We start from the raw sequence: 20765 nt of genomic DNA, 5'->3' as shown, positions 1-20765 counted from the left end.
CCTCTTAGAAGGGAGAACAACACTCAGAGGAGGAAATAAAGGGACAAATAAAGGAGCAGGGATTGGAGAAAAGATCATTCAGAGACTGCCTCACCAGGGGAATCCACTAAACCTACCAGGAATACAGCCACTAAACCCAAGCACTATTTTTGATTCCAAGTAGTGCTTACTGGCAGGAATTTGATATGGATGCCTCCTGAGAGGCTCTGCCAGAGCCATACTGATACAGAGGATGATGCTTGCAGCTAACCATCAGACTGAACAGGAGGACCACAATGAAGGAGCTATTGAAAGGGCTGAAGGAGCTGAAAGGGTTTGCAATACCATTGGAAGAACAACATTATCAACCAACCAAACCCACCACATCTCCCAAGGACTAAAACACCAACCATTGAGCACACATGGAGAGACCCATGGCTCCAGGTGCATATGTAGCAGAGGATAGTATTGTCTGGCATCAATGGGAGGAAAGGCCTTTGATCCAGTGGAGGAGAGTTTTCCTGGTGTAGGGGAATGCCAGTGTGCTGAGGTGGGAAAGGATGGTTGGGAGAGGGAGCACCTTCATGGAGGCAATGGGAGAGGGAGGAGGAATAGGATGGGGGAAGGGGATAACATCTGAAATGTAAATGCAGAGAATATCCAATAAAAAGGAATAAGAAAAAATAATAGGAGGTACAACTTGCTCAGAAAAAAAAAATCTAGCCTATGAGACTCCTAGCAATGGAGTATACGGGAGCCTGAAGTGGCAGCCTCCTGTAACCAGGCAACATTTCCAGTGGAGTGACTAGGACACCAACCCAGCCACAAAACTTTGACCTACAATTTGTCCTTCCTACAAGATGTGCTGGGATAAAGGTGGTACAGAACATATGGGAATAGCCAACCAATGACTGGTCCAGCTTGAGATCCTTGCCATGAGAGGGAACCCACTCTTGACACTGTCTGGAGAGCCAGGAAGAGGCTGGATAGTCCAGAGACCTAGGAGAAAGCCAAACATGGCCGACAAAAGCGGGGGGGGGGGCAAGGAAACACTAACAGTATTCTGCTATACTCATAGGTTGGCGCCTAGTCCAATTGTCATCGGAGAGGCAGCCAGCAATTTATGAAAATAGATGCAGAGACTCACAGCCAAACAGTAGGTGGAGCTCGGGGAATCCTGCAGAAATGGAGCAAAGAAGGATTGTAGAAGCCAGAGGAATCCAGGATACGACAAGAAAATCCACAGAATCAACTATCCTGGGCTCATAGTTCTCCACTGACAACCAGGAAGCCCGAATGTGTCTGACTTGGGCCCCCTGCACATATGTTACAGCTGTGTACCTGGGTCTTCTTGTGGGACTCTTAGCAGAGGGAGCAGGGGTTATCTGACTCTGCTGCCTGCCTTTTGGTTCCTCTCCTTCTACTGGGTTACGTTGTCTAGCCTTAATAGAAGAGAAGGTGCCTAGTTTTACTGCAACTTGATATGCCATGGCTGGTTGATATCCATGGGAGGCCTGTCCTTTTCTGAAGAGAAATGGAGAAGAGGATGGGTGGGTGGAAAGGTGAGGTGGGAGCAGGGGACCAGGAGGAAAGGAGGGAGGAGAAACTACAGTCATGGCATAAACAAATGAACAAACAATAATAAACAACAAACAATAAATCTAGCTAGCCACTAGTCTTAATATACATTCCTCAAGGACTCTAAAATTCATAGATTAGATCATATTTTTGATAGCTTATCATTTTGATAGCTTATCATTTCACCTACAAATAGTACTGAGGTATCAAATGAGGGAACCCCTGAGAACATAAAAATACAAATGTTAAACTACAAAACCTAAGCACTTGCGTATAAATATATAGAAGCGCAGCATTTCACATCAGATGACGTGATTAAATATTAAACATGTCATGGGAAAGAATTAGTGGTTCACTAGAGGATGAAAGGAAATTAAGGGGAAGCTGCGTAGACAGATGTCAGTACTGCTTAGTCTAATAGTCCAGAGGGTTAGTATTGGCCAATGGATATGGAGTACAATCTATGACTTCATTGATGTGACCATGGGAAGAAGCCTGGTGAGGACAAATGCAACTTAGAGCTTAATCACACTTATGTAAATAATGAACAGAAAGGCAGCATAATAGACAGGCTAAAAGACTGCCTGAGTTCAAATATTTGCTCCATCATTTATAAGTTGCCTTGGACATGCTCTTTCTCTTCCAGAGAAAAACATGAGTAATGGCTGGACCTCATTCAAAGAGTTGTTAGGAGGGCTGAATGACTTAATAAAAGTACCTGGCAATCAGAAAATATTTGGTACGCTATCCAAATAGCCAAATACCAGGGAAAAGGAAGAAATGTGTAGCCTGAAACTAAGGGTAAACATGAGATCTAGAGAGGTATACAATGAAAGTGGCTCTGGGCCAACTCTAAAAGAAACTCACAAAGTGAACTGAATCCTAGCTTGCATTCCTAACAGCAGTATCTGGAGAGGTAGCAGGTCCATTCTGTTTTATGGTTGCCAGAGCATATTCTGAGACTCAGCAAACAGAGAAAGAATGTGAGGGCATCTGAAATGATGTCAGAAGATACGTTAACATGTATCTGAGACTTGGCTTTTCTGTATAATCTAGGTCCTTGAGCTAGTGATCAGACTACAATGGAAAACAGCAACAAGGTCATGCCCATAGAGATCTGCCTCAATGGTAGGAGCTCAAGTGAGAGTAGTAACCCCAATCCCTCTGCTGTGTTACTTTTGTTTTTGTTATTTTAGAGGCAGGAACCCTTCACTAGCCTAGGCTGGCATTCACCATACTATTCTAGTGACAAAGTCTTCCAAGTTCAGGGATTATAAGTGAATACCACCATGGCCAGTCTACCCTATTTTCAAATATTGGCTAACAACAAGTCTCTAGATCAAAGTTCTTCATGCCTTCTGCTAATCCTGCTGGCATAGACTTTACAGAGACTCCTTTAATAGCAGTTCCTTTCTCTGTTTCCTTCCTGCCTCTTTCTGGTGTCCTCCAAATAAGTCTTTCTTTAGCACCCCAGACACGCCCTTCTGCTGTTTTCTTTTCCTGTACTCAGTAGCACCTTTCTCTTCCCTGGTTCAGTTTTGTCTCAGTGTTCCTAATTTCTCTTTTTAAGAGTCTTTTCTCATAACTGCATGCACTCTTCTTTTCTGCACCCCCCTCTCCATCTGTCAGAAGCAGAAATGCTCATCTGTATGGGGAAATTCAGTCGGTACTCAGAAGAAAAACACCATTTCCTCTATATTTTTAAGCCAACACATTGAGCTGGCTGCAAAGGGAACTGACAGGTTTGCATGCATGCTCATATTCACTTCCCCTTTGTGGCCAGAAGGCTTAAAAAACACAGGACACATGGGGTCAGCTCTTGTGGGTAAAGATTACATGGTTCCAAGTATGTGTGGCAATTAGGAAGAAAAGACAGCTAAGTAATGCAAGAGAGTCTCCTGATTCAATGATTGGACATTTATGATCCTCGGAGTAGTGAAACCTCGAGTGATGGGTACATCCCAGAGGGTGGGAGAAGTGTTCCCTTACCCTTCTGGAAAGATCAATTTTCTACATCCTTTCAGGCTGTGATACTGTAGATGTCAGCGAAGGTATGTAGCTCTCAGGATCAAACAAACGTCTAGAACTAGCAGGACTTGGGTTTTCCTTCTAGCTTTATTGCCAAGCCAGATTGATGTTCTTGAAGCACAGAAAGGGAACAGATATTCATAGTGGACAAAAATTACAAAGGAAATGGCCCAGATTTGTGGTATGTTTAATGTAGGTTTTAATATGAGAAGGAACCAAAGCAGTTCGGCAGCTCCAGGATCTGCCTGGGACATGTGAGGTTCCTTAGCAAAGCACATTTTTTCCCTCTGAGAAACATTGCTGAGAAGATAGTGGACTCTTAAGCTATACATACCCTATTAATTCCTAGGGAGAGAGCCAGCTTACTACACTTAAAGGAAAAAATATAAAAGCCTAGTCAGAACATCAAAAGTGAAATGTGGTAGATTAAAATGAAAACAGTGTATTCAAACTGCTTTCAAAAAAGGCGATAATGGATAGAAGACATTTATTTAAGGAAAAGTGAGGTTTCTGAGGGATTTTACTTGCCAGCTCTTCTGTTTGTGAGGTGGGAGGAGGGAGCTGTGAGACAGCCATGCAGGATGGGAGGTGGTGACTGGAGATTTAGTGACAGAGCTCACGTTCTCAAGGATAAAACCGTGGGTGTGCCCTGATGCTAAGCGCTGAGCTGTGAGGCACCTTTAGGAGGAAGGATCAGCAGAGTTGATTTGCTATGGGAGGAGGTGAGGACAGCAAAGGAGAAAGGGTATTTCTTCTAATACTTTCTTCAGAGGATAAAATATACCTTAAACACACACTGTCAGCTACTTAGCTATTTACATTATAAAGCCTTAAGCATTTTTGATTTTTCAAGGTATATCCATCAGCTGCCATAATTTTATTTTAGAAATTAAATACCAGAAGATCACCACAAAACTGTTCTATGCTAAAACGTTTTTTTTTTTTTTCTTTTTCCTTTTTCTTCTTCTTTTAGTGGGTGTAGGATCTCAATAGGTGGCGTTGGTTATCCTAAAAAGACAGACTAACTCCAGATCCACCTGTCTCTGCCTCCTGAGTGCAGGGAGTGAGGTGTGCACCACCACACCTGGCTTGCCAGACTTTCTTTTAACCTCCAGGATAATTAGTCATGAGGAATTCACAAAAGCGACTCATGATAATCATTAAAAGAAAACAAGACAAAAAACAAGCCTTAAGTGATTTATCCTATTCTGGGCTGATGAATGGCACTGGGCTTTCATCTGGAGAGAATTTATTGTTTTAAAATTATTCTTACTTTATCACTTTCAAAGTGGTTTTAAATCTCCTAATAAAAGGATATTTATAGATTTCTTAGAGCTTAAAAAAACAAGCTCCCTAATTTTTAAAAAATGTCTTTTCCTTTTCTTCCCCCTAGCCTGTACTGCAGTCATTATCAGCTGGAAACTTAAAAAAAAAAAAGTATTGGTGCTTGTCGCAGCGCCACACTGCCTTCTGCCGGCCAGAGATCTAAAGAAGTAAACAGTTTACAGAGATGTTCTGTGTTAAGATTTAAGGAAGGTTTTCTCTTCAATGTTTTTCTTGAGTAAATTCATTATTTCCAAGCACCAATGCTTAGTCTTATTGAATAAACACATTTCAGTTTGGTTTTTCCTAAAAGAAAGGCAACAAGAAAATATTAGAAACAAAGCCATGCGTGTATACTGTTTGGAATGCTGACTCTAAATGACTGACTTCAAATCTAAACTACTTCCACACATCAAAAGATTAGCAAGACGCAAGCACTGAGACTCCTAGTTTAGTGGGAATCATCAATGACTGCTGAAAGCCACTGGGTAAAAGGGTCACATTAAATTTAGGATCTCAAAATACAACCTTCAGATAACATGAAAAGTTGACATGAGTAAAAGCTATTTTTGGTCAAAGGAGATATGAGATACTTGGTCACCTTATCAGGAGCAATAACACCCAAACAGACACTATGTTTTTGCATGGGCGCCTTTTCTTGTTGTTACTTATCTTATTTACTTAGTTTTCATTTGTTTTACTTTCCTTTTCTTTTGAGAGAGACTCGGTAAGAGACAATGAAGAGAGGGAGGGGAAGGAGGGAGAGAGAACATGAATTTGGGTACGGATGATTTGGGGAGGGGAAAGGACATGATAAAAATATATTGTGTGAAATGTCTTTTTAAATAAAATATAAAATAACATTCTGTGAATGCTATTTTATTTAATGTGATTCAGAATAAACCAGCATGAAATACTTGGGGTCAACTCAAGGCCTAGTTGTATTATCACAGATAATATGTTTGTCCTCTGTGACCATCTAGAGAGTTGAAGAAATAAAAGCATTTATCTCAGAGAGATCTTACACCTTGCATGCATGTACGTATGTATGTACATAATTATGAAATGTAGTTAAGTGGTTGTCATTTTTTATCAAATTTTGTTTTTTTTTTCAAGACAGGATTTTTTGTGTAGCCTTACCTGTCCTGGAACTCACTCTATAGAACAGGCTGGCCTCGAATTCAGAGATCTCCTTGAAATTAAAGGTGTGTGCCACCATCTACCCTGTCTGTCCTTCCTTCCTTCTGAGACAAAGTCTCATTCTATAGACTTGTTTGACCTGGAACTGTGTCGACAAGGCTGGCCTCAAAGTCAGAGAGATCCACCTGCCTCTGTCTCCTGAGTACTGGGATTAAAGACCTGTGTTGCCATGCCTGGCTATTGTCAATTGTTCTAAGAGCAGTTCACATAAACTGTAGTACTTCATTATTTGGGGTTCTCAATATGAACAACTGAATTCAAACACTAAGAGGTACAGGAAAGAAGACCTCATGCCCAATTCTCCTTCACCAGTCCTTGATATATTCCCATCCTTGAAAAAAAGACAGAAAGGGACTCAAAGTCAGCCTTAATTTTAAGACAATTCTATCAAAAAATTAAAAAGAAGTGGCTGGTAATAAAAAGACCTTGTTCTTGGAAAGAAGCATTGAAAATTCTGGGCACTGATACATGATCTTAATCTCTTTGCATTCCCAGTTGCTATGGTGTGATGTGGGCATGTGTTTACTTGTGGTAATTCAAGATAGGCCACATTCCTCCCAGACTCTTGTCACATGCCTTATTTTCATAACTGTCTGCTTTTAAGAAAAGAAAGTAAGCTTCTTTGTATACTTCAAAGATAGCATAGGCAGGGCAGTAACACAACTGCTAGCCCATTTCCATCTTCACCTTTGGCTTCAAAGAATCCAAAGGGGAAAATGGTTGGTTCTGAAACATGATATGAACATGCCTTTGTACACACATGAATACATGTACACATCCACAAGAAGGGGGGGTCATGAATAGTCTTAAAAAGCACTGACTTCTCATTCAGGCCCAAGGGACCTAAAAGCACAGTTGTAAGCCCGGTGTCTCTGCCTTCATTTTGCATCTATCTGATTTATTAGCTATGTCTACATATGTCAATATGAAGGACTCAAGGAATCTCTATCAAATTATTACTTATTCCATTGTCCACTGAGGCCAAGGACACAAAGACAGGACTAAAGGGGATATCTTAGTAACAGCTTTTTATCATGTCCTATTCCAGATGCCTAAAAGGTGCCTAAAGATGTTCAGTTATTATCCTAAACCAGCACTCCTTTGGATTCCATCACCTAAATGAGGACAGTTATCCACAGTGAGGACTACAGCGTGAGCAATCATCTCCTGGGGACCACCCTGTTCCCTCAAACAATCAGAACTTTTACAGACCACCTTTACTGAACCAGAACTGAGACAATGATCTGTGAGTCACACAAACTACTGGCCACGTCTTGACTAAGTCTGTTTAATTATGCAAGCACCTCTTCCCTCCTTGCCTCAATTTGTCCTCTATTTAAAACCTACAGCTGATATCAGTACCCTGCAGAGGGACTTGGGGTCACCAGACACTTACTTATCTGTTCCTCTTTTTTGATGTGCACATGATTACCTCTTCTTTCTCTGCTTTTCACAATTTGTCATTTGCTTGTTGAATTGGCATATTAGGATAGGTGGCCAAAGCTAGCCTATAAGAGGTGCTGGAGAAAGAGAAAGAGCTTTCATCCTAAAACTCTAGTTTACACTAGAGTCTCCCATGACTACAGCTTCTTGTAGTCAAATGTGAGAACCCAAGAACACTGGAAACAAGGTTGTGGCCAGATACCACATCCTAAAGAGAACAGAAGGTTACCACAGCTTTGAGTCAGAGGACTGCACTGCATGCCTAAAGTTAACTGGCTTGGAGAAGCATTGAACTGAACAAGGCTTACCATGGCCCCCTTTGAGGGAAATCAAGAATGTGATGTTCTAATATGTGCATATTCAGACACAGAACAGCTTCCCTCTCAATGCATTGAGCTTCAGATTGGTCAGATGGACAATTTTTAAATTGTCCAGTTGTAGCCAGTTTAGATATTAGCTTGGAGAGCCAAAAATAAGTTCCCATTTGAAACACACAAGTTCAGGTATGACTAAGGTATTTCATGTCCTTCAGCTTTTGGTTTTGAGGGAAACTGGTAAGTGACCTTAAAACCCACCCCTCAAAGTTGATAGAGGCAGCAACAACAGCTTGCCACGGGCTGCAAAGCTGAATGAACTCATGCCTGTTTTTTGGATCATGCTTCCTAAAGTACTCCAGAGGAATTCCAGGGGCCAGATTTAAAAATGTCACCTAAGGCAGATCAGCAGGATCAGAAGAGTCCTCAGCGGAGGAGTGTTGGGGCAGAAGATAGGAGAAGTAAGCAGATAAAGACATGTACATGTGGACAAAGGGAGGAGCACTCTGAAGGGAACAATGATGAGAACATAAAGAGCCAGAGGAAACCTGTGCCATGGAAGTCCAAAGGGGCGCAGTATTTACAACTTGGTTTAATATTGTTGAAATAGCTCCATGACAAGTAATATTTTTGCTAGCTTAGTATTTCCTGCCATTACTTTTTCTACTATTGGGGAATACTGTTTATTGCCTCAGAAAACCTTTTGGTTTACCTAGTAGTCTCACTTGAGTGGTTCCTTCCCTGAGCCTGGTTTTCCATCACCATTCATCAGATGGTCTCTGTTCTTTTCTTCCAGTTATTTCAAAGAACCATTGTGATTCACCAATTCACTGGTTTTTGAATTCTCGGAGTAGCTCATCTGTATAACACATCACATCTTCCTCGGAGTTTACGAAACTCGACTCTGTGGTTAGCATTCTACTTCTGGGACGTCCATGTGCTGCTAGAAATGTGGTAGAAACTCCACTAAATATTTGAGTGAACTGAGTTTAAGGAAAATGTACAACAGTAAAATTTAAAATAGTTTGAGAATGTAGCAATGGCTACCCTTTTAAGGAATTGTCCATCTTGGGAAACTTGGGTCTAGGAAAGAGCTTGCCAGATATGCAAGCATCCCCGAGTAGGGCCAGGCTGAACATGCAGTACAACAGTAGGGAGAAATTATGTGCCCAACCCCTCTTTCTCTCTCCAGTCTGCTTTTGCTATTTTAAATGTTAAAGATAAAAACACCTAAATGACAAAAATGTTAATTGTCAAACGATTTTTAGATTTATTGACCTGCCCCTGCAATTTCTGGTGATTTTCTGACAACATCAGAATATGTGGCTTTCCTTGTTCTTTTAATTTCTTGTACCAGTTAGCACAAAGCATACAAACTGTAGTGAAGATGAACTTGTAGATAACTAATACATTTTTAACTATCTTCAGGAGTTCAAGGTTGATTACAGTTTTAGCCAGAGGTAGGCAGGGGAATGGCCACACAACTTCCTGCCCATGGTCTCACTGTATGACCCAGGCTTTCCTGCTCTTCTTGTAACTCAGTTCTTCAAGACAGAGCTTTGCTGATGGCAGCCCTCTCCAGCTTCTCAGGTCAACTGAACTTCTCATTGTCTACATACTAGACAAGTGGTAAGCAGATGAGGTGGACTTGGGTTTAGAAACTAGATTTGGCAGAACTGGGCTGGGGATGGAGGTAGCTCAGTGGTCAGTGCTAAATGTACATTTAGCCTTCACTTACGGTCAGTTCAGACTACATGGTATAATTATTAACTTGTTTTGAAACATATCTGCTACTCCCAAAATCCATCATAAAATGTTCTAGCTCATGTACTCACTACTCCAACTCCAAATGGAGGTAGAATATGCCATTTAGAAGCAGAGAAATGTTGCTTACTGGTAACCAAACTGGGTTCTAGTCCCTATATATAGTCTGAGCATACAGAGAGCATTTCTGGGTATCAGCTTTTTCAACATTAAAACAGCAGAGATCACTGTTAACCATGAAATTTAATCCAGCTAGTGATATTTGATTTGAGCAAGCTGGTATAAATAAAAAAGTTTGAAATTTTGTTTTCCTCTACTCATGGAAAAGATGGATTGCAAAGAAGCCGTCCACAAATAATTTTGTAGCTAAGTTTAGAGACAAATTTATATTGGTATTTTACTGAGTACTGGAAAGTAGTTCCTCCCATCATGTTCATAGAAAAATTATTAGCTATGTAGGATTAAAACTTTGAAATGTAACTTTAGCCAACCATAATAATAAAGCTAACTACTTCATAAAATAATCACAAGTATACTATATATACATATATTTATACAGTATACGTTTATACTCTCTCTCTCTGTGTATGTGTGTGTGTGTGTGTGTGTGTGTGTTGCCCACTAACTTCCTCTCACTAAAGAAATAGAGAAATGAGGTTTCTTTTTCTTGAGAAGGTACTTGCAATATTTACTGTAACTAATGAATTTCTTTAATAGTCTAATTTCCCTTTTCTCCCCGTAGTACCTGGCGTCATGCATGACTCTACTCATACTGACTAAGGATACTGGAAGAGTGAAGATCAGAGAATTGTGAGTGTGAAACCTTAGTAAGCATAAGCTACTCATACAGGTAAGGGTGATTCTTTATTCAGTTTTAGCTTAAAGATTAACTTTATAAATGTCTAAAAGGATTAAACTGTGTGAATTGTGAAATCTGATCATTCAGTAAGGTAGTCACCAGAAGAAGTGTTTAAATAGCCATGAGTAACTGCTAGAGTTGTAGAAGTTTTCTCATTTGTCAAATTAGCACACTGTGTACACAGACACTCTGCTGGGGACAGTGCACACTGGGAAACATTTTCTTGGAAGCAGTTCTGTAAGAGCTCACTTTTATTTGACTTCTCCAGTTTAATTGCATTTTACAATTTTTTGAAATGATTTTTCTAGTAGCTTTAGAATCAAAGGCTATTACTGAAGGTGTCATGAATTTAGGACACTGAAGATGGGGAGCTAGTTGTCATTGCTTTTGTAGAGACGCAACATCATCTAGCTTCTCAGTAACAGTCTTTTGCTCTCCTTTCATTAGGGAATATTTGCTACTGATATTCATAGACGTACTATCACCTCTGCTGCTAGCAGCATATAATGCATTATCTTTACGAGGCAGAGGCTACTGCTTTTCATAAAAGAATCTTCATCCCTTAAAAACAAAAGCTTTGTCCCTTTGGTAAAACCAAAATTTCTTTTGAACAGAAGAGATTTCTTTTTCTTAATAAATGAACTGGTTCCCTTCTATCTCTATTTCCCTGACTTTGAAATCAGCAAGGCTACAGATTAAGGTTGCATATTTAAGAATATGTACAAGTGCAGTCTGAAGCATATGGTGCAATTTCTGAATAAAAAATGTAAAGAAATGAAATGAAGATACTGGTAGACCTCAATTAAGGGTCTCAGCACTTGAATGCAGACTAACTGCATAGTCTTAAGTGTTTAGGTAAGAGGATGACTTAAAAGCTGTTTCAGAATGATAATATATTATGAAATGATTCCTGTCTTTATATAATTCGGCATAGTTTTAAAGCAATTCAAGATGCAGAAAATACTAAGACCAAGATTCTGAGATGGGGTAGAGAATATAATCCTGAGAAGCAGATACCAGAAGATGCTCTGTGGGAAAACCTTTTTATGTTTATCTTCAAAAGAAAGAAGGTGATTAACAAAAGACTAAGTAAGACACTCTGCTGTAGATCATAAAAGTGTGCAAAAGATGCCCCAAAAGTCAATGGTGAGAATAGCAAGAAATATTTTTTTTCTCATTTCTTCATATATATCTCTGCAGCAGGAAAGACTTAAAAGAAGATATACTAAAAACTAAACACCAGAGCTGGAGAGGTGCCTCTGTGATTAAGAACCCTGGTTGGTCTTCCAGAGAACCCATGTTTGAGTGAGTCTCAACAGCCAACCAGTAGCTCACAACTGTCTGTAACTCCAGTCCCAGGGGAGTTGATACTCTCTTTTGGCATCTACAGGCATTGCACACACACGGTGCATGGACATACATGCAATCAAAGCACTCATGCACATACAATAAAAACAAATTTAAAAAGTAAAATTCACATCTACATTTATGCTGGGTTGAAAACTTATACCCTCTAAATAAACAAACAAATAAATTCTGAAAAACCATAGACACTAGATTACAGAAGAGGACACATTAGGGTACTCTAGCCATTAAGCATACCAAGTATAACTTTGACACACAATGTAACTTACTGAAGTGTGAGGCTTAGCACTATTTTGAATGAGAGATTACTAATGACCTTGTAATGACCATGGATTCTCAAGTTTATCGTTATTCAGGATCTTGTCTGAGTATTTTGTTCATCTGGAATGGGGCAGACTTCTGGATTACTGGCTATAATCAATGCTGGAATTAAAAATTAGCTTTTACTTAATTAGTTTTAAAAACAAAAGCTTAAAATATAAAAACTTGCAAATACAACCTATTAATTCTCAAGTTATCTTATAAAGTGATGTGTTCTGCCTGTCTGTTAATGTGCGCACATTTTACCACTGCCCTCTTGTGCCCTTAGATTTCTAGGCAAAAATCTATCATCATTTACATACTACTTTATAATCTAAGAAGCATAATTTTCTCAGACCTACAAATGATAAAACTCCGGCATTTAATTAACTATTTGCACCAAATTTTGTTTTTTAGACAAAGGCATTGCCCACTGCTTTAAATATTGTTGCTTTTCCTTTAACCAGACCACTGTGAAAACTAGAAAAGGTAAGAAGCTACCTGTATTTTCTTGCTTCATCAAAACAAAAACATGCCTTTTGTTGTTAGTTTTAATATTAAGTATATATAATTCCATTCTAGCTCCTGTGACAAAAATCAAGAAAATCTAACATAAATGAAAAATAACTCGACATGTATTCAACCATCCGTGATTTCTACCACAGCGTTACCAATCACTTACATCTTTTTGTGTATTGTTGGTCTCTTTGGGAACTCACTTGCTCAGTGGGTATTTTTAACAAAAATAGGTAAGAAAACATCAACACATATCTACTTGGCAAATCTTGTGACTGCAAACTTACTTGTGTGCACTGCTATGCCTTTCATGGGTATATATTTCTTGAAGGGTTTTTATTGGAAATATCAATCTGTACAATGCAGACTGGTCAATTTTTTGGGAACTCTATCCATGCATGTAAGTATGTTTGTCAGCCTCTTAATTTTAAGCTGGATTGCTATAAGCCGTTATGCTACCTTAATGAAAAAGGAATCCATGCAAGAGGCCACCTCATGCTACGAGAGAATGTTTCATGGTCACTTACTGAAAAGATTTCGTCAGCCCCATTTTGCCAGAACAATGTGCATTTACATATGGGGAGTTGTGCTTGTCATAATCATTCCAGTTACCCTGTACTACTCAGTGGTCGAGGCGACAGAAGAAGGAGAGAGCCAGTGCTACAATCGGCAGATGGAACTGGGAGCCAGCCCTTCTCAGATTGCGGGTCTCATTGGAACCTCATTTATTGGATTCTCATTTTTAGTAGTAGTAACATCATACTATTCTTTTGTAAGCCACTTAAGAAGAGTAAGGACCTGTACCTCCATTACTGAGAAAGATGTGACCTACAGATCTGTGAAAAGACACCTTTTGATCATCCAGGTCCTCCTAGTAGTTTGCTTTCTTCCATATAGTATTTTTAAACCCATTTTTTATGTTCTGCACCAGAGAGGAGACTGTCAGCAGCTAAATTATTTAATAGAAGCAAAAAATATCCTCACATGTCTTGCATCAGCCAGAAGTAGTACAGACCCCATTATATTTCTTTTATTAGATAAAACATTCAAGAAGACACTATACGATCTCATTATAAAATCTTAATTCACTGCACATACTACCATATGGTTGGCTTTTGGATAGAAAACGCCTCAAAATAGGAAAAAAATGCATGTGACTTTATTAGTGACATTAGCGGGCACCAAGAAAATCTCTATAGGTTTTAAAAACAAATATATGCATAAAATGGGACTTACAGTTCTACTTATGCTGAAAGGCGAGATGGCAGAGACTTTCAAAGACAAGTCAAGTATACCAAAAGGATTTTACTGTGTATGAAGTCAGACATTTTTTTTTTTCAGTCAGTTGTGGATCTTTTGTTCAAAACACAATACTTTATGTCTATAAGATGAAGAATCAAAAAAAGCTTATGGGTTTGCCTGCTTTCTAACCTAATACAACTATGGTTAGATTTGATTTTGTTTGTTACTTGAAAAAATAATCAGAAAAATATGAGTACTGGAAAAGTCAACCAGTAAGAAATGTCGTGATTTAAATCCCATCTAACTGCATGAAGTGTGAAATCAATTTGGTATTATTTGGCTCATTTTACTGGGAAAGGCAATATTCAATGTTAATACATAGATTTCACTTAAAAATATTTGGATTATAAAATAAGTTTGACAATTATAAAATTGTCAAAATAAAAAAACTACACACATACACACAATTATATGCCCATCTATATCCTATTTTCATATATTTCCAATATAAATAACAGTGTTAACAATAATGACAGTACCTCTCTGGGTTCAATACTCGCTCCATCTCTTATTTAGCTAGAGAATCTTGGGCAAATTACTTACCCTCTTTATATATTAGTTTCTTTAATTGTGGAACAGAAAATATAACCGGATTCATATCATCATTATTAAGTCAGATACTGTTTCTATTGTGAGCTACTAGCTAGGTATTGCTATGTGCTAGGCCCTCTGTGTATATTGTTCACAATTATAATTTTAATCATCACAACCACAATGCATGTTAATGTACTTACTGATGAAAAATCCAGATATTAAGTGGTTATCCCAATTCCTTCAGTGTTTACATAAATTTAAGAAGCAATCATTTCTTAGTGATGATTTCTTTCATATAACCTTGCCAGTAAGAAAAAAACATTATATTCTTTATTGTGTACAAAATGATTAAAAATAAAAAAAAATGTTCTCCAAATAATCATAAGCCACATCTTCCTTTTCTACTTCCATGGTATTTGCTTTCTCTTCTTGAATGGAAACAGCTGAGTAAAATCAACCATTGAGCACAACTTGGCATATTTCTTAGGGACTGCTCAAAGGCTCCTTTTCCTTTCTTCCACATGGCAATCACTTTGGTGTTCAAAAAGAAGCTTACATTAAGTTCATGTGAGTCTACAGATCTTTAATTTCATAGCAGGGTTTGTTCCCGAACAAGAACTATAGAAGCAATTCATTGAACATATTCTCTAAGAGCCACGTGCTCCAAATTAGTAGACATTTTGTGTAGTTCTCAGCAAAATGGGATACTGAAACATACCTAGTAAATCCTTGTCCTTTCTTAACTCATTTGTGTAGTTCTCAGCTAAATCGAATACTGAAACATACCCAGTAAATCCTTGTCATTTTTGAACTCATTCCTTAACTGACAGTTGAAAATACCCAAAGCTGGAACACATTCTGGCTTCAGTGACTTACAGTGTATATCTGTTCTTCTGTGTATCTGTCTGCATATGTACAGGTGTACGTGTGTGGGTACATGTGTTGTAACATGTGCTTGGATGTAGAGACTAGAAGTTAATTTTAGTTCTTAGCTTCGGGGGCCATCCATGCTGATTTTGAGAGAGAGAAAGTCTCTCAGTAGGACTTGGGGCTTGCAGATTATACAAGGCTGGCTGGCCAGTAAGTGCCAGGGATGTGCCTGTCTCCCCAGAACTGGGATTACAAGTATGTGTCACCAAGTCTACCTTTATACTTGGGTGCTGGAAATTGAACTCAGTCCCCAGCTTGTGTGGCAAGTACTTCTCCCCAGTCTGTACCTATCTCCCCATTCTGAGTACTTATTCTTTCACAGGGCCAATTTAGTTTTTGGTTCAGTAACATGCAGAGACAAAGGATAACTGAAAATTCCCAGTGACCTGTACGGACTGAAAACTGAGGTGTCTGATGTAGTGACTTTTCAAACCTGCAAAGCACAGAATAACTCCATATAAGTCCATTAGGAGACTGTCTAAAAAGCCCAGCACTCTCCAAAGTTACACCAACTTATCTTTACATGAGTTTTAAGTCCCAAGAAGGACTAAGAGGAACTGAAATGATCAGAATGTTTATGAAAACTATATCACATTAACTCACTGCACCGAGTTTAATATATATGTATATATAATATATATATATATATATATTTAAAAATTGATATTTTAGAAATCACTTTATAGGGCTGGAGATATGGCTCATCTGTTAAGAGTACTGGCTGCTTTCCATAGGTCCTGGGCTTGATTCCCAGCACTCATATTGTGGCTCACAACTGTAACTTTATTTATTTTTATTTTTTTATAGTTCTGAATAACACATGTGAAACTTGTTACATTTTATTTGTCAAGATGAACAGCTTCAGAACAAATCTAATGTAACTTTTCCAAAAAACACCAAAAAGTACAGTGTAAAGCACCTGCTCATTAAATACAAGCGCTCCCTTTGTGATGCGCTGCAGCAATGTTTTCCATACACCTTGATGCAAAGGAAATTTTAAGTTGCACCCTGTTTAACTTAAGAAAAAAAAAGACTTCAAGAACCTAACAAGGATGACTACATCACATTCTAAGAAACAAAATTTCCCTCCAACAAAGCATATTGTTTTGTTTATATACATGTCAGCACTCAAGAGTTTAACTTAGTTGTATCAAAGGCAAAATTTGAACAAAAATTAAATTACAAATGCATGAAGAGCAAACATTTCTATACCAAAGACACTGTTTTTCAATGTACTTAGTGTCAACATTTGGGCAATTTTAAAGATTTTCCAAAAATGGAATTACTAATACCTCTGTATAATATTTAAAAAAACAAGAAACCAAGACTTTATGTCATATTTTTAAAACTGTTCCAAAGAAAGTGTTCACGCTCAGTTGTTTTTCCTTTGCTTTAAAATAAGCTACCAGCAAACCACTCTAAAATGTTTTGTTTCTGAACCAAATATAAATATTTATATTGGCAAAACTGTTTTACAATGAGTCCTTGGCCTCAGTGAAAAGCATTACAGCTAAGGAGAAACTGGAGTTTACTTTCAGATTCTGTGATTAGCCTCCAAACGTACTGGCAGATAACAGATGCTGAGCTGAGGAAAGATTTACATCTTTGGTATAAGCGTGACATTGTTGCTGATTTTCCCATGACTAGCACAAGCCAGTAAGAAGCTTGAAGAACATCAAAGACAATGAAGTCTGGGACACAATGAAGGCCGGCAGGAAGTATAGTGCTCTGTCTTTACAGGAGAAATCAACAGCAGAGACTTAAACACCCACTCAAACTTGAAATCATAGCGAAACAGAAGGTCAGGCTTCAAACTGGCCACACTTGATAATCTGTGGCTGGAATTTGTTTCTACAGTTTGGCATTTCACTGTAATTTATGACTCTGACCATGGGGCGCTCTCAGCACTACCTGGACACAGCAGCCCTCCAGAGTAAGAAAAAACCTTTTCTCCCCATAATGCCTGAATTTTGAATGACAGAAGGAACAGTGAACATGTACAGTTAACTGTAACTTCTTTATAATTTTGCTTTTTTCCCCTTTGTGACATACAAGTAGATTTTTGTCTGGGGAGTTATAAATTATTGAACTTATCAAGTCTAAAAGCTTTACAAAAAAGCTTTTGAATATGAAACATAGGACTTTATATCTAGTAAGTGTACTGTCAAAATACCCAAAGATTCAACTCATTTTTAAAAACTGTAATTCTTGTAAGCATCATTTATAGAAAAATCCGTGGACACTAGACTCAAGACAGAAGTAAATCCAGATAGTGTAACTATGACTCAGGTTTTTATTTTTTCTGTTTCCAATCCTTTAGTTTGCTAATGCCTTTTGTGTTTTCTCCATTTATACTAAACACAGACTGTCACGGTTTTTATTAGGCATCTCCTCCAAGGACCTATCAGATAACTGTGTACATAAGCATTTGCAGCCCTGACACATTTGGTCTGAGACTAATCCTGAGAGCCACATTTTTTTTTATTAAAAGTTTAATACTAAGTGCTTAGAACTCAGGGAGTTTAGTCTAACAATAACTGAAAGATGAACCAAGTTCCAAATATTTCCATAAGCCTCAAAAGTCAAAACCGAAATTCTCCTCTAGTTTAAAAACACAAGTAAAGATAGAGAGGCGACTGTCCTCGACGCCAGCACACGGACGGAAAGTAACAACAATAGGTGTACTCTATTTCTCAAGTTTAAGATTTATCATGGCAAAGCCTAAAAACTGGATAAAAAAAACTGTCTTCCCTCTGCTTCATGAGGATTCAAAGAAGTCAACAAAGAACTGCTTTGTTTGGGCCAACCATGAAATCTTTAAGAACAGATAGGTATATTCAGTCCCTGCTATTCTTTCAGGGCATTATTTATACATTAAAAAAAAAAAAACAGAAACAAAAACCCTTCAAAAATAAAGTTATTTAGGCTTGTGAATATTCTGAAGTCAAGTTTCTTGAACTTCTCCGATGAACTCTTCAAGCAAATCAACTTTTCAAACAGTGAACACTTAAAAGTTCCTTGGACAGGGATCTATCCCACAGTCACAAAGTGGCTTCCTCCTTTGCTGAAGGTGAGGGTGGCTCTTTGCTCTTTCAGTATCCCAAATCTTTCATTCAAAGTCATTCCTGTCTGTTTTCCCACACTATTTATGTCAAACTGTAGACGGACGCCTTTAGGAACTTTCTTAACATCAGACTGTTCTCTTTTGGTCAAGAATGAGGGTACAGCAGTACGAGTTAATCGTGGCTTCTGAGTTACCAGACACTGTACAGCTCCAGGATTGTCAATGGATACAGTCAAAATTCCTCCATTTGTGATGGAAGTCCGCCATTGACGCGTTCTCTTTGCTACCACATCATCTATCAGCTGTTCTGTGTTCAACTGGGGCTGAACCTTCAGGCCTCTTCTGAAAAGAAAAGTTGCCTAACGAGTGTCTTTCTGATGATTTAATTTATTTCCACTCCTGGTAAAATCAGCTGGAATGTTATTTTTTCTGTTTAGCTGATTAGGCCTCTTGAGAACTGCAACTGGTTTCCTTTGCACTTCATTTTGTCTCGGAAGGTTTGTCTTCCGTTTTAATGCTGGAAAATATCGCTCTATATTCTTGTCACTTAGTGGTGGACGATTCATAGGACTTATTCCCTTTCGAATACCAGTTGCTTTCCTGGCTGCAAGGCCAGTGATGCCTCCATAATGACGTCTCTTTCCGGGGAGTGCTCTTCCTCTATGGCTCACACCAGTTTTACCAAAACCAGAGTTCGGCTGGATTCCCCACCGTACTCTCACCCTGAAATGCCGGGTACCACTTTGCAGGAGTCTTCTATTTAGTCTTGGAAAATTTTGCTTCTTTCCTTCATTTCTATTCAGTTTGATAATTTCATCCAGGGACAACGATTTTGTCAAGGTTCTCATTGCTCCGGGTTTTCCGCGGCTGTGGCGGAGTCGCCGTGGCTCCCAACAACCGGGTGCCAAACCCGGTTCATGACTGGGGTTTCCTCGTAGGAGCAGTCAGCCAGGAAGGCCAGTCACAGGCCCGCCGCCTCCCACTCATGCACGCAGACTAGCCACAACTGTAACTTTAGTTCCAGAGAATCTAATGCTCTCCAAGGACAGACATACATGCAAGCAAAATACCCATACATATAAAATAATAAAATAATTTTAAAAATTCCCTTTACAGGCCAGGTGTGGTGACACACGCCTTTAATCAAGCACTTGGGAAGCAGAAGCCAGCAGATCTCTAAGTTTCAGGCCAGCCAGGGATACATAATGAGATCTTGTCTTTTTGTTGTTGCTGCTGCTGTTGGTTTTCTGTTTTTTTTTTTAATGCCTTACTGTTCTATTTACTATGTTAAAGATAAATGACATCACCAAACTAGAATTACTAATATTTAAAGGCAATATGCAAAGAGGTATGCAGTTTTTCTTCAGATTGCTCATTCTGACAGAAAATGGAAGCTATATTAAATTATATGTTGAGTTTATTCAACATATTTGTCTTTGCACAATTCCTATAAATCATGTTGAATTTTTCATAGTATTTAAGAATGGGTTATTTGATATTATAGAAAAATATTTTATATAAAGTATCACTTTCTAAATCTACTCTAATTTAAAATTTTTATTTTAAATCTCAAATATTATATATATAAAAATCTCAAATATTTTAACTATAGTAAACAGACATGATTCCCCTTTCTTATACGCACGTTCCTTAAGGCAACTGTGAAATTATAAATGAGACATTCAAACCATTAAGATTGGGCAAACAAAATTTAAGATGTACTATTTAATCTGAAAGTCAGCCTTCCCTGGGTAGGAAAGGAAGATGGCCTTTGGTTCTGATTTGGTGAGAACTTCCTGGTCTTACAGTCTGTCAGGGTGGGAGCTATGATAAATAAGTGGGTGAAAGGAAAGTATGCAGGCAAACCACAAAGGGAAATTGCTGAGAATTTCAGTTAGTGTAGCCTAAACCTGGGGCTTGCCATCTGGTACCCCTTACCTCCTTTGATACCATTTCAAAAGTTAGTAAAGACAGAAAGGTTTTGTAACGGATGGAAAAAGCTTTCTGGTTCTATGACACACACTTCCTGGGCTCAGGTGAGGAGTATTAGAAGGAGCTATTTCTAATAAGCAATGGAAATATTCGTCCTTTACATTTTTCTGAGAATTTTTTTTTTGGAGTCCAATGGTTAAGAGCTGATAATCAAACAAAGTGTACACAAGATGCTCAAGGTCCTTAAGAGTGATGCCCAAGTACTAATGATCAGTGTGCTGTTTATAAGAAAGACAGAAGGGAGTGGATCCGGATGGGATGGGAGGTAGGAAGG

The 20765-nt window shown here is 38.5% G+C and overlaps 2 protein-coding genes and 1 pseudogene across 3 annotated transcripts in view; 1 reads left to right on the top strand and 2 right to left on the bottom strand.

Moving 5' to 3' along the window:
- The window catches only part of CASK (calcium/calmodulin dependent serine protein kinase), a 346973-nt gene that overhangs the window by 129512 nt on the left and 196696 nt on the right, over positions 1–20765 (bottom strand). The window lies entirely within an intron of this gene.
- Positions 12770–13753, top strand: GPR82 (G protein-coupled receptor 82; the record flags this gene model as incomplete). The annotated part of the gene is made up of 1 exon (XM_080909577.1): positions 12770–13753. The coding sequence occupies one exon, from the start codon at positions 12770–12772 to the stop codon at positions 13751–13753; it is 984 nt and encodes a 327-aa protein (XP_080765703.1).
- LOC308414339 (UAP56-interacting factor-like) lies at positions 18466–19418 on the bottom strand (annotated as a pseudogene). Its single transcript has one exon. The product of its transcript is annotated as a UAP56-interacting factor-like (transcript).

The sequence above is a fragment of the Micromys minutus genome (genome assembly GCF_963924665.1).
Source record: "Micromys minutus genome assembly, chromosome: X".
NCBI lineage: Eukaryota > Metazoa > Chordata > Mammalia > Rodentia > Muridae > Micromys > Micromys minutus.
The sequence above is the reverse complement of the archived record's forward strand: the minus strand, read 5'-3'. Positions and strand labels throughout refer to the sequence as shown.